This window comes from Pithys albifrons, chromosome 6, assembly GCF_047495875.1.
Source record: "Pithys albifrons albifrons isolate INPA30051 chromosome 6, PitAlb_v1, whole genome shotgun sequence".
NCBI classification, from domain to species: Eukaryota; Metazoa; Chordata; class Aves; order Passeriformes; family Thamnophilidae; genus Pithys; species Pithys albifrons.
In genome coordinates this window covers 50,551,464-50,571,250 of record NC_092463.1, presented here as the reverse complement: position 1 = coordinate 50,571,250, position 19,787 = coordinate 50,551,464, and the positions used below count along the sequence as shown (strand labels likewise).

The following is a 19,787-nucleotide window of genomic DNA, read 5'->3' as shown; positions in this document are numbered from 1 at the left end:
AAAAGCTTTGTGGAAGGAACTGTCTGGAAATATAAGGTAAACCTCCCTCCAAGCAAAACTAAATGAGATTGAGTATCCCAGTGCCTGATTGAGATGGGAAAGTCAGGCCATGCACAGTTTCCCCTTCACTTCTGAGAAGCTTCTTTGAGCAAATAATGTAGTAGGAAAACTCACCCTAAACTGTTAATGTTTTTGAATGTTTGCATCAATGACACAGAGAAATATCTTATATGGGACACCAGGCAAAGCTTGAGCTAGCAGACAGTGAAGACAGGTACTGCATTAAACCAAAAAAGAACAGATGCAACCAGCCTAATATCATGTCCCACTTTCGGAGCAGCAGAGACAATACCAAATGCAAACATGCCCCTACCCACTGCATTGCCTGGCTCATCACTTAAAGGCCAGGATAAGCAGATGAAGAGTTTGGCCAAGGACCAAGGAAAAGATTTATTTTTTTTAGATATTGAAAAGCCAAGACATAAACAAGGTCCTAGATGGATTTTCAAAGCAATTAAGAGCCCAAGTTCTATGAGTCCATTGGTCCTTCTGACAATCTCATATAGTAGCAAATTAACTACATTATTTGACACTAAAATACCTCTGTGTTCTTGTGCTGCTTCTGCTAGGGAGTATTACCCTTGATTTCAGCAGGGCAAAGCCTTTGTTAAGAAAAGCTGAGAAATTTCTTCCCATTCTTTAGTTCACCCAGCTCCCACCTAAGGGGAAAGCTTATCTTTCTCTTGCTTAATGAAAATGTTACTGCCCTATGAACTATTTTAACTGAAACTGTAAGATCAGCACTCAAACCCCAGTCCATGGTCACAGGTCTTTGCTGTACAGAGAACAGTTTGCTTTCATCTGATTGAGGTTTACTTGTCACAGATTTCACTGCAATGCCTCTCTGTTCTGATAGTGCCGATTTGCAGTGTCTTTCTTTGGGCAGAAATCCCTCTCAGATTGGTAAATGATATAGAAGTTGGAGCGTCCATCCTAGTCCCATCAGGTGCTCATGGGCCCAATACTGCCTTCTCTATTTACACTCTCTACTGACAGGAATCATGCTGCCCATGTGGGATTTTGGGACTGATGTTTGTATACATTTCATCCTCAGAAACACAATACCAATCTACTGAACAGATACCGCAAAAATACTGTGGTTTTTTTTTAACTTTATAGAAAAAATATTCCCTCAATCTGACAAAGACTGAACAAGATTTTTTGCTCAGGCTGCAAATAGCAAATTAATTAATCATCTACTATTTAACTACCTGTTGGTTTTGTCATGAAGTGAAACTTTTGAGCAAGATCATATTACATGTGAAGTGGTTTCCTGAATCCTTAAGTATTTATCCTCAAGTAAATATAGAAGGTAGTCTCAGGGTCACTTTAATCAAAGTCTGAGCTGCTGCATCCCACTGTCTTGTATCCCACATTAAACGTTCCTTGCCTTGTTTTTTGTGCCAACACCAACATTTTCGCTGTCTCTGGATGACCTTGGCAGGAGGATGAGGATGGAGAGATGAGGTGGGTGGGACCCACTCCTGGGCGGGACACAGGGTCCATTACCAGCCACTGGGAGCAGGGACAAGGCTGCAAAACGTGTCCAGCTTTACAGACCAAAGACCCACATGTTTGCCAAAGACTTGTGTGTCTTCAGATGGAGATGATGGAAAGTGTTAAGGGGGCAATTGTGAACAAAGAAAAGCCCCTGGAAAGGGAAAAAAATTGGGAAACGGGGAGTGGTGAAGAGTCGAGGTGGAGCAGAAAGAATGGAAGACCGCAGGGGGCCGTCTAAAAAACAGGGATGTGAAAGGAAGGGCAGAAGCGGCAGGCGGGAAGCCACAAGCAGGGAAGGGAGGAGAAAGACCTGGGTGCGGGTGTGCGTACAGGGAAGCGGAGAGCAGGTGTGCGGAGCGGGGAGCTGAGACGGGACGCACCTGGGAGAGGGAGAGGTGTGTGGGGTGCGCTGCCTCTGGTCCAGCGTGCGGTGCCGCCGGCACTGGCATTGGCACTGGCACCGGCACCGGCGCTCGGCGATGCAGAGCAAAGGACGCTGTCCCAGCACGAGCGCTGTCCCGACCCTGGGGCCCCTTGGCCATCGGGGAACCTGCGCCGGGTAAGCGGCCGACGCCGTCCTCGGGCACCGTGCCGTGCCCCGGCACGGGCTGCGAGGGGGCCGTTCCCGGGAGGGACGCCCCGTACCGCCCCCAGGGCCGGCGCCGCGCCGTCGCCGGGGCTCCCAAGGATCGGCGCTACCCGCTGCGGCCGCCCGGAGGAAGGGACGCAGCGCACGGCGCGGCCGCTGCCGCCTGCCCGACGGGCGCATTGCCGGCGGGAGGAGGAGGCGACACTGCCATTGCCGCCACCGCCACCGCGGGGCCGGGCCCGAGCGAGGCGCGCACCCCCTCCCCAGCAGCTGAGCTGAGCTGAGCCGGCCCGGCCCAACCCGCGTGCCCGCCCGCCCGGGGCGGGCCCGGGGCCGCCCCCTCCCTCTGCCCGCAGCGCATTCGCCGCGGGGGCCCCGCTCCAGTGACGTCAGCGCTGCCTAAAAAAGCGCCCCGGCAGGCAGGCAGGGCAGCGGCAGGGCGGGCAGCCGCGACGGACACAGTAATAGCCGCGCGCCCCACAGCCGACATGGTGTCCCCCGTCACCGTGGTGAGTGCGAGCGGCGGGGCGGGCGGGGGGAGCGAGACCCGCGCCCCTTCCCACGAGCACCCTCCAGACAATCGGTGTCCTCTCTCCTCGCTGGTGCCCTCCCACTCCGTCCCCGAGGCGCTGCCCCCGGGTCCGGCGGCTGCTCCCCTCCGCTCCCGCCGCCGCGAGTGCGACCATCGGCGGAGACCCCCCCCCGTGCCCCGTGTTCACCGCGCCTCCCGGCAGCTGTTGCTCCAGCGGTTCACCTACCCGGGTGGCGCTCCGTCTCTTCCTCCTCGTGTCACTTATATTTTTGTAAACATCTGTGATATATCCGCTTTATGTGGGCTGCATCTGCTCAGACCGGCGCTGCCCCGGCTGTCCTGGGCTTGCGCCGCGGCAGCGCCCGGGAGCATCCTCCTGCTCCCGCGGCCTCCCTTGCCTGAGTGGGCACCTCCTCCTCGCCATCCGGAGGTGCCTTTGCTGGCCAGGTGATGGCTTGAGCTAAGGCTCCTGTTGACCACCGTGTAGGGCGGCCGTTCCACAGGGTGGGTGACTTCCTGCTGAGACCTCTGGCTCTGCAATCCAGTCTGGCACTTCCACCACGTAACGACATGAGACGGGGATGGTGTCACCTGCCTGTTTCGTGGGGGAGTCACAATGCTTAATTAGCATAACCAGCAATAAGGTAACAACTCACCGCTGTCCTGTCAGTAGGTGATGTGTGCAAGCAGCACAGCAGGATTGATGGAGCAAAGCTGGTAACTGAAGTGGCTTTGGCTTATGCCGGCAATGCCAGGTTCTGGCCCTGCAGGGGAACAGAGAGGTATTTCAATGCTCAAACAGCCATAACAGCAAAGAAGCTGCACTCTTAGACATGCTGTTTTTCTGGTTCCTCTTTCTAGAAAGCAAGGTGTTTGTTGGTATACCCCAGCAGACTAAAACATGCTGTAGGAATAGTTAACTGTTGGTGGGAAAGTTGCCTGGTGCTTTGCGGCAGCACTGAACAGCTACTGCTGGATTCCTGGTTCCCTGTCAATACGTTATCGTCCTGTTTTGAAATGTTTTGGTTAATGGCCAGGCTGTTGCATACTCTCTTGCAGATAGAACTCTTATCCTTTCCCTGTTCTTAACTTACAAAGCCAGGGTTCAAAACTTTTAAATTGCTTTGCCAGTTCTGCATGGCTGCCTGTCTTTTCTTATACTTCAGATGATTTTTCCCCCAGTTATTGACAATACACTTGGTAAGTTCATCAGCAATCTGGGGATGACTTTTATCTCTAGAGGCAGAGGGAAGTAGCTTGGAAATTATACCATTGTAGTGCCAATTTTTTTTTCCTTTTTGCTTGTCAAAAATAGCTAATGAGACTTCTTATCCTTGTGCTTTTGTGCCATAAGCTAAATTTGTCCTTCAGCAATGCTTTTGTTCCAGTGAATTGTGTATGTTTACCTTGGAAGTAAAATCTTATGCTGGGACAATACTGGAATGGGTCAAAAACTTGCAGAATTTGTTTCACTGCTTGCAGGAGGCAGGGCTTAGGTGTTAAGCCAGTGCATCATGGTGGTCTTGCAGAGTGTATTTCAGCTGAGCTTTGAGAGGAGGCAAATGACTAAAGCACGAGTACGTGTTGGGAATGGTGTACATAGTTTGGATAGGAAGGCTTTGCCTATTCTTTTGGAAGGTAACTTGGGAAGGAAAACAAAAAATTCTCTTTGCTTTCTTCACTTGCCGTTTTGATGGGTAACAAAGCACGTTTCTGTTCTGGCTTTGTCCCTGCCATACGAACAATTTGCTTCACCAAAAGCAAAATACAAGTGGGGAGCTGGAGGGATGATGAGACCGGGAGCTGCGACCAGAGCTGTAGCTTTTTACCATCGCTGTAGAGGAAAGAGAAGAGAGTGATCTGCCACAGAGCTCACAAAATAAAGAGATCTGCAAGTTTTCGGTCTGCTGAGGGGCAATTCTTTGCACATCCCCTTCAGGGGCTGTCACATTGCTGTTTCTCTGAAGGAGCACACTGTGCTGTCTGAGTTGACTGTGGCTGTCCTGTGTCCCTCAAAGGGCAGAGGCTGAATTGGTGTAATGCAGGAGCCTGTCCTGCCCTTGCACAGCTGCCAGCTGGGGGCTGAGAAGCAGGGTGACTGTCCAGCAGGTGGGTTCTCTGCATCAAGTCACTTACTGAAGGAAAGAGCAGTGGCAATTGGTCTGGCCACAGCTAGGTGCTAGCCTTGGGGCCTGAGCCTTATCTCTGTACTGCACTGCCTGTGCTGCACAGATAAACCAGGTCTTTGGAGCCAGCATGGCTATGGCTGCCATGATGCATTGTGGGGACGGTCTGGAGGAGCAGCACCTGAGGCATAATCAGATTAGCCAGAGGAACTGATTTGTCTACAGTGTATGTCCTCTCCAGCACACTGCAGCATCAGCCTCCATGGGGAGGACCCTAAAAGAACACATCCATGAGTGACTGGATTTTTCTTCCCATTCTCCAAGTGATGGGCTTTGTACAGTACTGCAACAGATGGTCCTGACTGCTAACACACAACCTGCTCTACTGCGTCTCTCCGTTTTCATCTTTAGGACATTCTTGTAAAAAGTCAAAACCCCTAAGCTCCAATCTGCTGTACAACTGATAGCTGGAAGAAACCACACAAGGAGGCACAGTTCATGGAGAGGAACCTAGGGAGAGATCACAGCTTGTTTGTGTTGGCTGCCAGGTGTGCATCACTGCCTGGAGGGTTTAACATGTCTGCCCCATGCACAGGGACAGATCGTGGCATCATGCGGAGCTAGCCAAGCTGTCATCTCTGATGCTGCACAATTCAGATGTGCTGAGGGTGGAGTGTGCACACAAATAAACAAATCTAGTGCCAAAATACCTTTTAACATATTGTGCCAGGTCCTCAGTTGGGATAAAGCTCTGGAGTCCTGCTGAGGCCAGAGTCTAGACTTGCATGGCACTGGGCTGTGGCAGGGAAGATGCATTTGTCTGCCAGTCCTGTTCCATCTGGTGTGTGGTGCTCACTCTACTTGGAAGTCACCTTGGAGGGAAGCTTTCACTGCTTACTCTGCTAGGCAAACAGGAACATCCTGCTTAAAAATTATTCTTGATAGTGCTCTGATTAAGAACTGTTTTTTCTGCATAAAGCCATGTGAGCTGAAAGCCTGCAGTTGGAGCTCAGTATTGCTAAATAGTATATTTGCTTCATGGACATGTGAGATTTAATTCCATTCTTGTTCAGTCATCACTGGTCCCATCTTAATAAAAGTTAGTGATTTTTGTCCAGTTTCTCCTACCCCCTTCACTGTTGCCTAAGCAGTTTTTATCATGAGCTTGTGGAAGATAAGGTCCTTGCCTTAAGGATCTTTCTGCCCAGCGGGCATCACGACTGCAGGAGCTGCAAGTGTACAGGAGATGAGCCTGGAGCCATGCAGTCATTCTCACGTTTACATAATGCTCCTTGCTCAAAGGGACCCTACTTTCTCCCTAAACTTAAGGCTAAACTTACCATAGGGCTTCACCCTACCTTGAGGAAAACAGGGCATGGCAAATATACATGTTATTAGGCTGAGGGTAGGTCTCTTTGTGGGGCAGTTATAGATGATACTAGTGTGTCTTTTAGAGCAAGATGAACTACGAGCTCTCATCCTTACAACATCCCCTCTGCATCCAACTTTTACTTGATCTAGCACAGTCCTGTATGTGGGGGGGAGGTAAAATGCTTGAGACAGATTTTTGCCCAGAATCCATATCTTAACAATCCCATCCCTTTCATTTTGTCCTTTGATGTATGCGCATCTTTCAACAGAGATAGCTGGGTTGAGGAAAAATATGTTGGTTTGGCTGCATAAAGGAAGATAAGACCTTGGCTCTGCCTCCCTGCGTGGAAAGCAGCAGCACCATCCTAAGAACAGCCCTTGTCATCCCTTTGGGTAGACTCAGGATGTCACTGTGATGAAGGTCACTTACAAAAACTGGACCAAAAACCTGAAAGGTGTGCTCTGGAAAGGTAGTCACCAGTAAGAAATATGGAATAGGGCTGGAGAACTGTGTGGGTATTGTTTCAGTTTCTGCACAGGAACCAAACCACACTGCTCCAGATGAGTATGGAAACCTGATGTAAATCACATTGCTTAGAGACTTTTCACTGTGGGCAATTGTAGAAGTAGTAGGCCTAAGCATAGTTTTAAAGGTTTGTTATTAGAAAGTGTGCTCCATAATCCTCAAACTGCTGCTGAAAACAAGAAAGCCAGATCACACTTGGAGCTATTTCAGCCTTTGTTTTTTAAAGAGAGGATGTATTATTTCTGCATTAATGAAGTGTTAGCAACCATCTAAGTTAGATGTAATTCTTACAGTAGAGTTAATTTTACTTGTTTTTTTTTAATATGCAACATTGTTTCTTTCATTGTAATTGCTCCCATTACTTAAACACATCATAAATTGGGATTTTATTATGCAGGAGGCTTGTAAACATGCACATTTATATACTGTGTAGACAGTTATGGAAATATGGCACTTGTATGAAAACCAAGCCAATGTAAATGAATTATGGAAAAGATTTCTAAACATCTGAGCTCACTGAAGAAAGGGAGGGAATTATCACCTTGGGAAAGCTTAGTTAGATCTTAGTAACATTTATGTCAGTCCCACTTTTTGGGAGAAGCCTAAAAGCTTTGGTCCTACTGGGCAAAAAGCTTTGCTGATTATGCCAGCTAAAGCCCAGTGTTACATGCCACAATTTATTTTTTCAGACTGAACTTGCATGTTCCTGCTATGACACTGACATTTTTTGCTGTAGCTGTTGCTGTGAGAGGGTGGGCTATCAGGGGTTAGAAAATGCAGCTTCACACTCTTCCCAGTCCCAAGGAGATTGCATTTAAGCAGTTAGTGCCAATCACTGCTGCAGGCAGTGCTGTACATTAAAGGCTTCATTAACTCTGGTGTATCACTCAAGTCAGACATGTCTGTTGTTCAAAGTGTGCTTTTGTGCATTAAGATTACAGGTCCAGTTCAGAAGTCTGTACTTATACATAATTCCTCTGAAAGTACAGAGATGCATTTCTTCCGTTCTCTTCCTGTTCAAGTATCTCTATCCAAAATACATTGTGTGCAATAGAAGAGCCAAAGTTATCTTCTCTGTGGGTAACTTCATAGTACTGAGGAAATAATAACTCCAGTGAAATTAGACTCTTATAAAAAGATGGCATCTGAACCCATCTTCTGCTAGTATGCGGAAACTCTTGAACAGCAAAAAGATATTAGTTATATAACTCCCTTTCCTCTTGGAGGCCTAAGTGGATGTTATATTAGCATTTAATTTTTCTACTGCCCTTCATGTCACACAATGCCTAGTAGATTTGCCCTTACAATAGGGACATAGGTTTTGCTTAATGCAACATGCCTAAAATGAGGTTGATGGTTATTGCTTCTTCTAGCCCACCTGTGCCCTTCCTATATCCATTTTTTGTTCTGCCATAATCTAGATAGGTTTTAAGCTGATGACAGGTTTCTGTATGACATGTGTGTCAGTCTAGAGCATCCCTCCATGTAAGGCTAAATGTGAACAAGTATCCAGGTGGCATGGCACAGAAAACTATGCCTAGGAGTTTACACATCACCAGAGCTGAAAGGCAGTAGATGGGCTGGGCAAGAGCTTTCCTGAAGATTTCAAGCATTCTGGGGTGAAAGGATTTCAGATACTTGCAGAGCTCAGGGGCTCACACCACAGCCTCTGACTCAAGAGTTGCACAGGTGCAGTTTTGCTCTGGATAATGCTTCTTATGTTAAGATAATATTGTGGGCTGAGTCTTGTGTTGCAAATCTGCCTATTAATGAGGATGGTGACTGTTTTGATTAATTTTGCTGTGATCCTATGGAAATGCCTTGTTTCTACCAACAGGCTAGTCTTTTCCCAAAAACTAATTCCTGTTGATTACTGTAAGACATGTTCTTTCCAAAACTGAGGAAGATGACACAAGACATGTTACTGGTTCAGCCTTGGGACTTTGGTCAAGTTTTAATGAATGGTGAAGTTTAATTTTTTGCCCCTCACCAGAGACCAGCTTTGGAGACACATATGGCACCGGTTGGCATCAGGTATTAATTTTCCAATTATGTATCAAAATGAGTGCATTTCTGCTAGTTGCAAGTAGCCTCTGATTGAATCATTGCTTGGGATTGAGGGAAGTTTGACGTTAAGCCAGGAGCTCATTTTTCACCACTTGCTAGACACACCAGACCAGATCCTCATACTTACATGTCTCCCATGGCTTCAGCAGAACTGGGCTAAGACCCTTTCTTGTCTACTGTATCCCTATTTGCTCGTGTCTGTTGGTTTTATTACAGCATGAATACAGTGCTGACATGCTCCCTTGCAGGAGGAACTAAACACGTTTTGTGGCTTTTCCCTGCAACCCTGATATAAAAGCCGTGTGATCACAGAGTTATTACTTAATTGATGTTTATGAAATTTCCACTTGGCTTGGTTGCATCTGTGATCTTGCACCCTCCATACAAAGGGCATAGCACTGGTAAGCAGTGGCACACATGTTTGTGAGTGTGATCTGCATTTGTATGTGCAGCCTGATTACAGCAGGGGTTTTGCAAGTGAAACCCTTAGTGTATTAGTATTACTCCATGGAGTGCGTGGGTTAGTGTTTGCGCAGGTTAGTTTTTGCACCTGCCCACTCCACATCTGTTGAGATTGGTGGGGAAGGTCCTCCTTCTCCTCATGTAAGTTGTGTCTGGTACTGACTTGTCCAAGTGACAACATCTTGACACAGGGATAGATACTGGAAATAAAATCTGTGACACTGCTGTCATCCTTTGACCTTACACCCTGCTGTCTCTTAAATGTATTGATCCCATGATAACATGAGGAGGGCTTCTGCTTTTTTAGCAAGTAGCAGAGTGTAAATACACATCTTTATTGGGTTATGTTGCTATTTTCCCTTCTGATTTTCTTTAACATCAGTATTTCATAAGCTTTTAGGCTGCAGGTAGAGAAGAGTTGTTCATTCAGCTTCCCATCAGGCACAAGACAATCTGAATTTCCCAGCATAGCCCTACTTGCTTTTGCTGGTATTATTGCAACGCTTGTGAGTATTTGTGCAGTGGAAGTCTCTTGCACAGAGCTGCCAGCTTTCCATCCACTGACAGCTTCCTTCCCCTCATGTTTGAGTTCTTCCTTCCTGTTTCTTTTGCAAAAACCTCACCTCTACCAGGTATGCACCAATCTGTTGCATAAGCCAGAAAAACGACCTGAAGAAGTGCCTTTTGAATGCTGGAGGCGGTTTCACCCTTGGCAGGTCTTTGGTGCTGTCTATTTGAACTGGTACAGCCTGTCATGTGCCACTTGCCTTCTCTGCTTGCACTACTGGCTCTTTAGCTGTTTGTGTAAAGGGCTGTAACACCACCAATGCCTGCAGTGCTCTTCATTTAGACCCATGTTATTCCCCATAGTTTGTAGGTAAAATAAGGGCTTTGCTGAAGAGGTTGCTTTTGGATGAAAGGGCCTCCCTTCCCACCCAAATATCAATTCCTACTGGCAAAGTAACATGGGACAGGGTAGAGCTTTACCAAGTGCCCATTTTCTCTGAGCATACATTCTTCCATGCATCCTCCCCTGCCACAGCAAAAGACTGGCTGGGGCCCTCCAACAAGTGCATAAATGTTGGCAGTGGTTTGTGGGGTGTAAATAATGCTGTAAATGGGAGAGTGCAGGCAGAATACGAATTTTATCCCTAGCGACTCTGTGTGCAGACTCCTCACTGCTATTACCTAGAGACTCAGTCTGCCCTTGGTGCTGATAAGGAAAGAACTGACAGTTCTCCCTGGGTTATTTTATTTTATGTCTGCACCAAAGACTGGAGAGAGGCCCAGTCTTGCCACACAGCTTGCAGGGCATGTGTCAGTGTGTGGCACTTGTCTGTAGTAATGGGCCTTGCAAGGGGATGCTGCTTTTTGGTGTGGTCCTGTGCTCCACAGCTCATGTGTTGGGCTTACCCGACACTACTTCTTCCTGCGTGATAGAAGTCTGGACTCTCTTTCACAGAAAAGTGTAATATAAATAAGGAAAAATCTCCTGAGAACAAGTGGATTGTAATCTGGAAGCTGTCCCCAGAATAAATTGTGGAGACTCTTCGATAAGCAGTAGAGTTTTTTATCTGGATTTTAGTGTGACAAGCCAAGTAACTGCCCCTTCCCAATTCTGAGAGGAGTTGCCTGTGCATTTCAGGCTGCTGGCTGGCTGGTGAAGTTCCCTGCGGCTTCACAGCATCCTTCTGATATCCAGGGTAGCAGTAGGGATACAGCCCCACCTCATCTCACTGAGGAAGGGTATATGCCCTTGCTGATGAGCAAACTGAAACGGCAGATCTATTGTGGTTCAGGTTTTTAAACACATGTAAGGAGTTCTTTTGTGAGTGTTACAGCAAAGGAAATGTTTGGAGGGGCTTGCTTTCTACTACACTAAAAGGAAGATCCAGAATCCCAGGAGGTAAAAGCAATTTTGCTCAGAGATGCTGGCAGGCAAATACTATATTTTTGCTTTCATTTCTGAAAGCCAATGAACTACCCTGAAAGCATTAGTCTATGACATCCCCTTACAGCCCTGCAGAGACATTCAAATTCTTGACTAGTTTAATAGTTAGTCCTTGACCGTACTCAGAAAGCAATCTCCAAAACTGCTGACAGCTATAGAATTGCTACAGATGTGGAGTCAATCATTACTACCGCAGGTTAGGAAAAGGTTTTTAAAATAGCTCTACTTGTGGCCCTGTGCCAATCTGGTAGACAGGACAGATGACTGGCAATGGAAAATAAAGAAAACCACCCCCCAAAAAACAAGCCCTAGGAAAAACACATACATCCAAGCTGAGTCTTCAGTGTGAAATGTATTTGTCTGTAATTTGATTTTTATGATTTAACATCTGCTAAAGAAAGGTTTTTACCACCTTGAAAGCTTTCCTGTGGTCCCAGAAAGCTGAGGGCAGATACCACAGTGACTTTAGAAGGTACTGGTGGGTGTAGTGGTATGTCACTTTGCATGGCCCGATAGTGCAGTAGGTCCCGTGTAATGTAGAGACACTGTTGCATAGATTGTTAGCCAAGCTAACAGGAATTCTGTTATCCAGTATAGGAGATACCCTTTATGGATACTGTAACTTGCTTAACTCCTGGAGGGAACACCCTGCTCCAGTGTCTCCAGATAGCTTTGGGCAATGTCATGGTTTAAAAGGCAAGAAATAGGAACAGGCTCCTGTTGCAACACGTGGCACAGGCAGTGCCCTGATGCAGTGGGATGATTTCCTTGGCTCCAGAACTACCTGCATCTAATTTAGGCTGTTAAGGGACTGTTCCTTCACATTTCTAAAGCCTCCTGCAAGGAGTCTTTTGAAGGCAAGACTCCAGTTTCTGTGTTGTGACTTTTTCTGACACTATTTTACATCCCAGTTATCTGCAGATGCATGTTTTTTAACTCGTGGGTGTAGCAGCAAAGAGCTGCAAAGTCGAAGAGCTCCCAGGTCACCTTGGCTGCTGGGCCAAACTGGCCTCGTCAGCAGCCTTGTGAGAACAGTCAGTGTGACTACTTAGCACCCAGCATGTTTTGGTTTCTTCATTAAGCACCTGAAAAACAGCTGGGACTGCTGTTATATTTGTGTTGCAGCTTTGGTAGCACATGTGGTGTTGTTTGGCTTCTCCTGCCTTAACTTGAGAAGGGGCAGAAATGAAGGCTGCCTGCCCCCATTGCCTGTTACTGCTCATGTTTCTCCCTGACCACTGTACAAGGATTCATGGTTGCAGCTATTTAATTGTCCTCTGGAGAAGGCCACAGAACTTTTCTAGTGTTTCTCTCTTTTACCTCCCCAAGTCTTTTATTTAATTATCCTTCATACTTTGTGTGTTCAATGGTGTTTTCTCCTAAAACCTATCCTAGACAATCCCCTTCAGAAATTTACTCCCAGAGAACAGATGATAGGGTTTTGTGGTAGATCACAGCATGGCTATGATAAGTGTTAAGTAGCACATACTTTGCTTGAGGAGTGTTTACATCTAGGGACAGGCAGCAGTCTGTGGTGGAGAAATTACACTTGGAGAGCAAATATCAGAAGAGAGATCTTTTCAAAAGCAGGGTCTGCAATTTCATGTTGCTGGCACTCCCACGGCATGATGAGCTTTGCTCATGTGCTCCCCAGCTGTCTTGGTACAAAACATCCCATTCTTGATGCTCGCCTGCTGCTGCTGAGCTGGGTGGCTGTGCTGTGCCCCTGCTGTGCCCAGGCTGCCACGCTGCAGGGACTTGAGCTGCCCTTTCACCTGGGAGAGGCTGGTGCAGGCAAATATTGCCCTGCTGCCAGGTATCTGTGAGGAAACTCCTGCTATAAATTTCCTCCCTTCTTTCTACATATGGGGCAAAGTTGCTTGTCTGGAAGATTTTAACCTTGCTGCTGACAGGTTTTCATCCCCCCATTGCTAATCCAGAGATTAGGTTGAATGTTGATGTCACTGTGAGTTGGGCAGAATTTTGGCTTGGAAATTAAAGTTTTTTTTATTGTTCTCATTTCTGTGTGGAGCTGTGTGTGGAGTAGCCCAGCCATGCACAGGGGCCCTTGCAAGATGCCAGCTTGACTGATCCTCACCCACTGCCTGCTCCCATGTGCCTCCACCAAAGGGTGACTGTTCTGATGCCAAGAATTTGTGCAGCAATATAGCTGAGTTCACCACCCAAGAACTACAGGGGCCTGTGCAAAGTTTTTAATTGTACTCTTCTGGCAAATAGCCATAGCTTGATCTTAAGAAGAAGATATTGAATATTTCTAGCTCTCACCCCTGTGTTAATTTGTTGTGGAGCAAAGCATGGAAGTACAGCTGGACCTTACTTTGCTTGTATGAGGGGAGCAAGAAAGTACCCAGGCTGCTGGTATAGAGGGAGAGATGACAGAAGCCAACAAACCAGCCCTGTTTTTCAGGAGTTGAAGAGACCCTGGGGGTGGAAGAGCTGCCTTGGACACACACGTGTCTGAGCTGGAGGATGGTCCTTTTGCAGATGGGGAGCATTACTTTTGGCTTGTGCTGAACAACAGAGGCTCTTGTCAGACAAAGCCATGATTTTTTGATCCCTTGCAAACAGGTCTGACTGAACAGCCAAGCATGAGCTGAGTTTCACTGCATTACCCTTATGACAAAATCAGAGGCCCTGAGTTGTGCTGGGGAGTGCCAGAAGCTGCAATAAAGTGCTGCAAGACTTGGCGAAACTCATTGCATGATATGAGCATGATGAAGACAGAGGATCATCAGCACATACATTCTCCCAAAGGCAGATCATGTATTGTGTTCTGAGTGACTTATTGGCTGTTTTACAAACCCATTTTAGATGCCTCTATGATCTTGTCTCTATTTGAGGGAAGGAGGGTTTATCTATCACTGAATTTTCTGCAGCATGTGGAGCCTGTTCAGGAGCCATCTGCCTCAGATGCCTGGCCCATGACATCTCCAACACAAACATAAACCCTGTTATTATATTATAATATATTGCACCAATACAGTATTTCAGACAGGTTGACTGGCTGGTTCAGTAACTCTTCACTACCGTCCATAACAAGCTTTTCTTTTCTCAGAATTTTATTCAAGAGCAACTTGGGGCATATATGAGCCCATGCCTTCTGTGACAAAGGGTGACAGACAATCGGTTATCTTCCAGGAGCATATTTGCTTCTGCAAGACAGCAGAGTTGGAAGTGAAGTGCTTTGTGTTACTTTACAGTCATCAGTTAGGTGAGTACCAATTAGGGCTGTCCCAGTCAGCCCTAATATTTCAGCAACCCTCTAGAATGAAAAGCACTGACTGGATGACCCCTTTACCTCTCATCCTGTGTCCCCCTTGCTAACCTCTGCAAGCTGCCCAGGACACTGAGCAGCCAGAGTGGCCACTGGGGCCTTTGCTTTGTGTGGCTAGGTGAGGGCCCATGCCAGGGCTGGTCTTTGTGATAGCCTCTGTGTCCATCCAGAATAGGGAGAATGTAAATGGTGCATTTGGGTACCAAACAGCTGAATCCTCCCTAATACACAGTCTGAATTCCCTGCCTAAGAATTCCCTCTTTCATATCAGTGTGTACACATTCAGAAGGCTTGATGTTGCACCATCTGAGCAAAGGTGGAAATGTGCAAGCAAGCCAGGAAGATGAGGATGGCAGCTTTCTAGTTCATTCACATGGGTTAATGGCCAGGAATTGCCCAGCACTACTGAGTTCCTCCTTAGTTCAGAAAAAGTGATAGGTCATTGAATTCCAGAGAAAAACTGCTGCCCCTGGCTAGGATCTGTGCCAGAGGTGGGTTTTCTGTAGGCTTAGCCTGATGGTGATCTGTGTGTGTTCCCCATTGCTCCATAGATAAGAACCTGTAGCGTGTACATATACTTTATCCCAACTGTGGTCCATCCCCAGGCTGAAGCAATTCTGCTCTGTGACTCTGACTGCACGGAGGATACCCCACGTATTCTGGGGAATAAGAAGCATGAGCCGTGTGCTTGCAGTGGCAGCAAACATGGCAACAAAGCCAAAGAAATGTTTATTGGCACACAACTGGGGGTAAGAGCTATTGTCACAATAGGGCAAAACCAAGGCAGCATCCATGATGCAGGATGCCAAAAGTCAGGAGAAGCTGCTCAGACATGGATACACAAAATGGTACTTGGCCAGCCAAGGCTGCTGGGACGGATGGGTGGAGGACAACAATGCAGCATTTTCTTGGCCAGTGGACACAGTTGTGCTGAAGTGCTGCTCAGTGGAATAGCTGGGGTACTATTTTTTAAAGTACTTTTCTTGGAAAGCAGCATTTTATCGTCCAGTGAGTGTGAGCCATATCCCCACAGCAGGCTGGCACACAACAGGTGTCTTTATACTCATTTTTTGTGCAGGCTGATTTAGGGGACTTTGTGGAGAGACGACCATTGATACTGCATGTTGTTTCCTGGGACCAGCGCAAGGCTTAGGACAGTGAACTTTGTGCAACTTTAGCATTTCAATTCAACAAACTTCTGACATTCTTCTGTACCTCAGGAAGATATCTCCCTCTCTTTGGCATCTAGATTTTCTTCATCCCACTTGTGATACAGACCCAGACAATTGGCTCCAAAATGTTAAAAGAGAATCAGTGCACCGTCTTATTCATGTAGCTGTTCCTCTGTGGATGGGGCTTACTCTGGAGTAGAGGATTCAGGTGTAAATTTTTTGTCTTTACAATAGTTTAAACAAATTTTTCAAATAACTTAATTGTCATAGCAGCTGAGAAAATGCCCTAAATTGTGCTCAATTTAGAAATTGAAAACTTGGAAATCCTGCCTGTCATTGTTTTCTGTACTGCATTTCAACATAGAGTAAATAAGTGATGGAAGGAGAGAAGAATTGGGAAGAAAAATAAAATATATTTTTAACAAAATGCCAAACCTCAGCTTAAAGCCATAACAATTACATGCATAACCATAAAGGATTTTGTCACCTCTGTCACGTGCTTCTTTTTCCAACACCATGGCATGGCCCCATCTCACATTCCATCTCTGATACAATTTATCCATGCAGCGAGAGCTAATGCTCCATTCCCTAAGGTAGAGGCAAGTCCAGGCCCTGCTTTCCTCAAGCCACAGCCTCCAGTCGTGTTGGTACTTGGTTTCCCAATACCAGCCGTAACTTGTCCTACAGATGGCAAGTTGCCCCATTGCCTTTCCAAGCCTCAGCCACATGTCCAGACAGAAGGTAATCCCCAGCTTCACCCACTGCTTGCCTCAGTTCTTCTTGAAGGACTTCTCCCAGGTATTTCCAGTGCCACACTATCCCAGCAGGTTGTGTTGCCCACCCCTCAGCTGCACAGGTCTCACCCTCATTTTGGTCAAAGCCATCACAGTGAACTGCAACATCCAGTGATGGGCAAGGGCATGTTCAGAAATAATTCATCTGAAGTGTACTTGTAAAAAAAGTGTAAAGAAATAAAGTGTCAATTCAGTGATGAGAAGCCTGTACCCCTTCTATATGAGGTCATTCTTACATGGGGACTCTTTAACACTGTAAATTCCTGGGTTGTAGGTGATTAACTGAGACTGGAATCTGATCCCTTATGTAGGGAAAAATCCTTAATTATTATTAGCATGGAAATAAAACAAATAATTCTTTTAAAATAATGCTGGCTGAGCTTGCAAAATTCATATTCAGATAGTAAGAAATGGTAATTTTAAGTTTACCAAGCAAACATTTTTGTTCTGCACAAGTGCTTAGCTTACATTCAGTAAGGCAAGGTTTCTGGGGAAAATGACAAATGTAATTAAAATCTATCTCATTGTGCCTGCACACAAGGGAGGGCAAGCTATCTTTGTAATGATGACTGCTCCTAGCAGGTGTTTTTCTGTTAACATGAGGTATTAAATAAAACTTTCTGTGTTTATTAACCCAAATACATTCCTGTATGCTTCTAACAGTGCCACTGTGATGTGTTGCAAACAGGTTGAACTTCAACTCTATCCTTCAGCATAAACTTTTGTCCTTAGAGGTACAAAACTACCTACCTTAGCTGAGACTGTTACAGGAGCCTGGAACACTGCTGCTGCTGCCAACTCTTTTGCACTTTGTAGCTCTGGAGCCTGTTAGTTTTCTGTGATGAAGATCTTAGGCTCATTATGACATGGTGGGGGAGAGGAGAAAACCCTGCCAGAAGCACTGTCATCTGTTGCCTCCAACTGTGAGAGGATGAATGTGATCAACTACATTTAATAAAAAAAGAGTCAGAAGGGGAGGAAGCAGAGCTGGAGCTGGGCATTGACTTTGGACAGTTTGAGCCTCATGTGTCACTTCAGAAGAGTAAAGCACTGGGTCTGAAGGAGGGGGAAGCTTGGGTGCACTTTCCCTTATGATACTTGATAGTTCCCAGGCAACCCCAGTACTGTGAGACTATATGGGCTTTTATAACTTTTATTTCAAGTTCATTTGTTATTTGCTGCCAGAATTTTCCCAAGGAATGCAGACAAGGAGTGGTAAATGGTGATTAATTTAGACAGCCTAAGTAAAGGACTCATGAAGGCTCTCCATGTAATACAAGAAAGTTAACAGCTTGCTGATGTCCTTTTGTTAGTGAATTGTGTAGCCTGGTTGTTTAATGAAGTGTTTAAAAATTGTGTTGGCAATATCCTATGAATAATGTATAATGAAATACCTTACTGCCAAGAAACTGCTGATATTCTGGGGAAATTTCCATCCAACGTGAGAACAATTTTGAAGGCACTGTCTTCTTGGGATGCCCTTTATTTATAGTCTTACTGCTTCAGAGATTGCATTCCCTTTTTAGATACTGCATGTGAAAATGCCCTCCACTGCCTCTGCCTCTGTCTTCCTGCTTCACCTGACTCCATTTTCTTGTGTTTGTAAAAGCTCTGGAATTTTTATGAGATTAGGCTTTATTACCTGAGCACCATAAGCATGGAGTATTTCCTATGCAGTCTTCATCCATTTGGGGTATCTGCACCAAGGCACACTGCATCAAAGGAACACGGATGATGGTTTTGTGTCATGACAATGTCCAATGAGACACTGGCAAAAATAATGCCAAGGGATTTTCAAAAAAAAAAAAAAAGAGAGCAGTTGGACTCTGCAGTGTGAAATCAGCTTTGATGCTTCTAAATTTTCCCATGTCCTCCTCCAGTGTATGAAGCCTCTGTGTACTTTGACCATGAGTAGAGAGAAGTTGTCGTGATATTAGGCAACTAAATCTTTCTTGATCAAAGAAATAAGAAGATTGAGAGTGAACCTCTGCTTGCAGAGGAGCTCTGGAAGTTGCACTGCCTTAGGTGTAGGAGGAAAAAGGCATAGCTCAGGCAGGCACAGGAAGCAATTACAGTCTTTGCTCCTTGTTTTGGCCCTTAGCTGCCCTTCAGGAGAGAATAAAATCATAATTTTGTTTCTCATGTGAGGTTCTCCCCACCTACACCGAAATGCAGAATTGTAACATGAGGGCAGGTGAACACAATACGTATCTTATCACTGTGCAGAGTGTTCTCAGCTAAGTGTATGTCAAGAGCAGACCCAGCTTGTGTAGTTTGTAGCTCTGTGCCCTGCCCCTGCTGTGACTTTCTTATGAGTAGCCAAGTGCTCAAACTACATTTTTGTGTCTGTATTTACACAGTAGAGCCCTGAGTCAAAACATTTCCTGCAATACGGGTACAGTATTATTACTGTAATGATAGAACAAAGCAACACGTGTTTTATGTTGGTATTAGTCAGCTGAGGAAGTGGCATCCTCACCTGGGAGGTTGATGTGATGGGTTTTGAAGTCATGTGGTGATGCCAACAGCAAGCTCCAGGCATGAGGCTACAGAGCAGGAGAAAGAATGGGTTAGAACAGAGCTTGTATCCTCAGGGTGATCTGCAGCTGGCTAAGCGGGAGGATTTGTGAAAAGGAAGATTTGCACTTTAACTGGTTTGTTTGCTGCTGGGACATATCTGGGGGTGCAGTATTTTCACAGCTCCAGGAAAGGGTGGTCTAAACACATGATAGGTGGCAAGAAGCACCAGAGGAGCTTGACTGATGGCCTAAATGTTTTCAGTAGAACACATAGAGAGAAAAGGTATTTAAATCATCCTGCAAATCCACCACCCAAACACCATCCTGCCAGCCAAGAAGTGTTTTCAGCAGAGACAGTCACAAAGGTCTAGGTTGAGGATTATGGTGAAGTTCAACCAGCATTTCTCAGGGTAGGAATGCTGCTAGCTGACAGTATACATGAAAGAGCAGCTTTCAAAAGGAAGGAGACAGTTCTGTTATGAAGTTTATTCTACTGATGCTTCTGATGATCTTACCAATTTAACTTTTTTTAATGTTTGTTTTCTTTAGGTGAAGAGCGAAGGCCCCAAATTGGTGCCCTTCTTTAAAGCCACTTGTGTCTATTTTGTCCTCTGGCTGCCAACTTCCAGCCCCTCCTGGTTCAGTGCTCTCATTAAATGTCTGCCCATCTTTTGCCTGTGGGTTTTCCTTCTGGCTCATGGAATCAACTTCTTAGTGTCACACCGGAGTGCCAGCCGCATCCTAGCAGGACTCATATTCTCGGCAGTGGGAGACGCCTTTCTCATCTGGCAGGAGCAGGGCTACTTCATTCATGGTGAGTATG

General features: G+C 46.0%; 1 protein-coding gene across 1 annotated transcript in view; it reads left to right on the top strand.

Moving 5' to 3' along the window:
• Positions 1-2,550: 2,550 nt before the first annotated feature.
• The window catches only part of TMEM86A (transmembrane protein 86A), a 28,145-nt gene continuing 10,908 nt past the window's right edge, over positions 2,551-19,787 (top strand). Inside the window, exons 1-2 of the mRNA XM_071558846.1 lie at positions 2,551-2,658; positions 19,514-19,778. Coding sequence (XP_071414947.1) covers positions 2,638-2,658; positions 19,514-19,778 — 286 coding nt within the window. The 5' untranslated portion in view covers positions 2,551-2,637. The remainder of the gene's footprint in view (positions 2,659-19,513; positions 19,779-19,787) is intronic.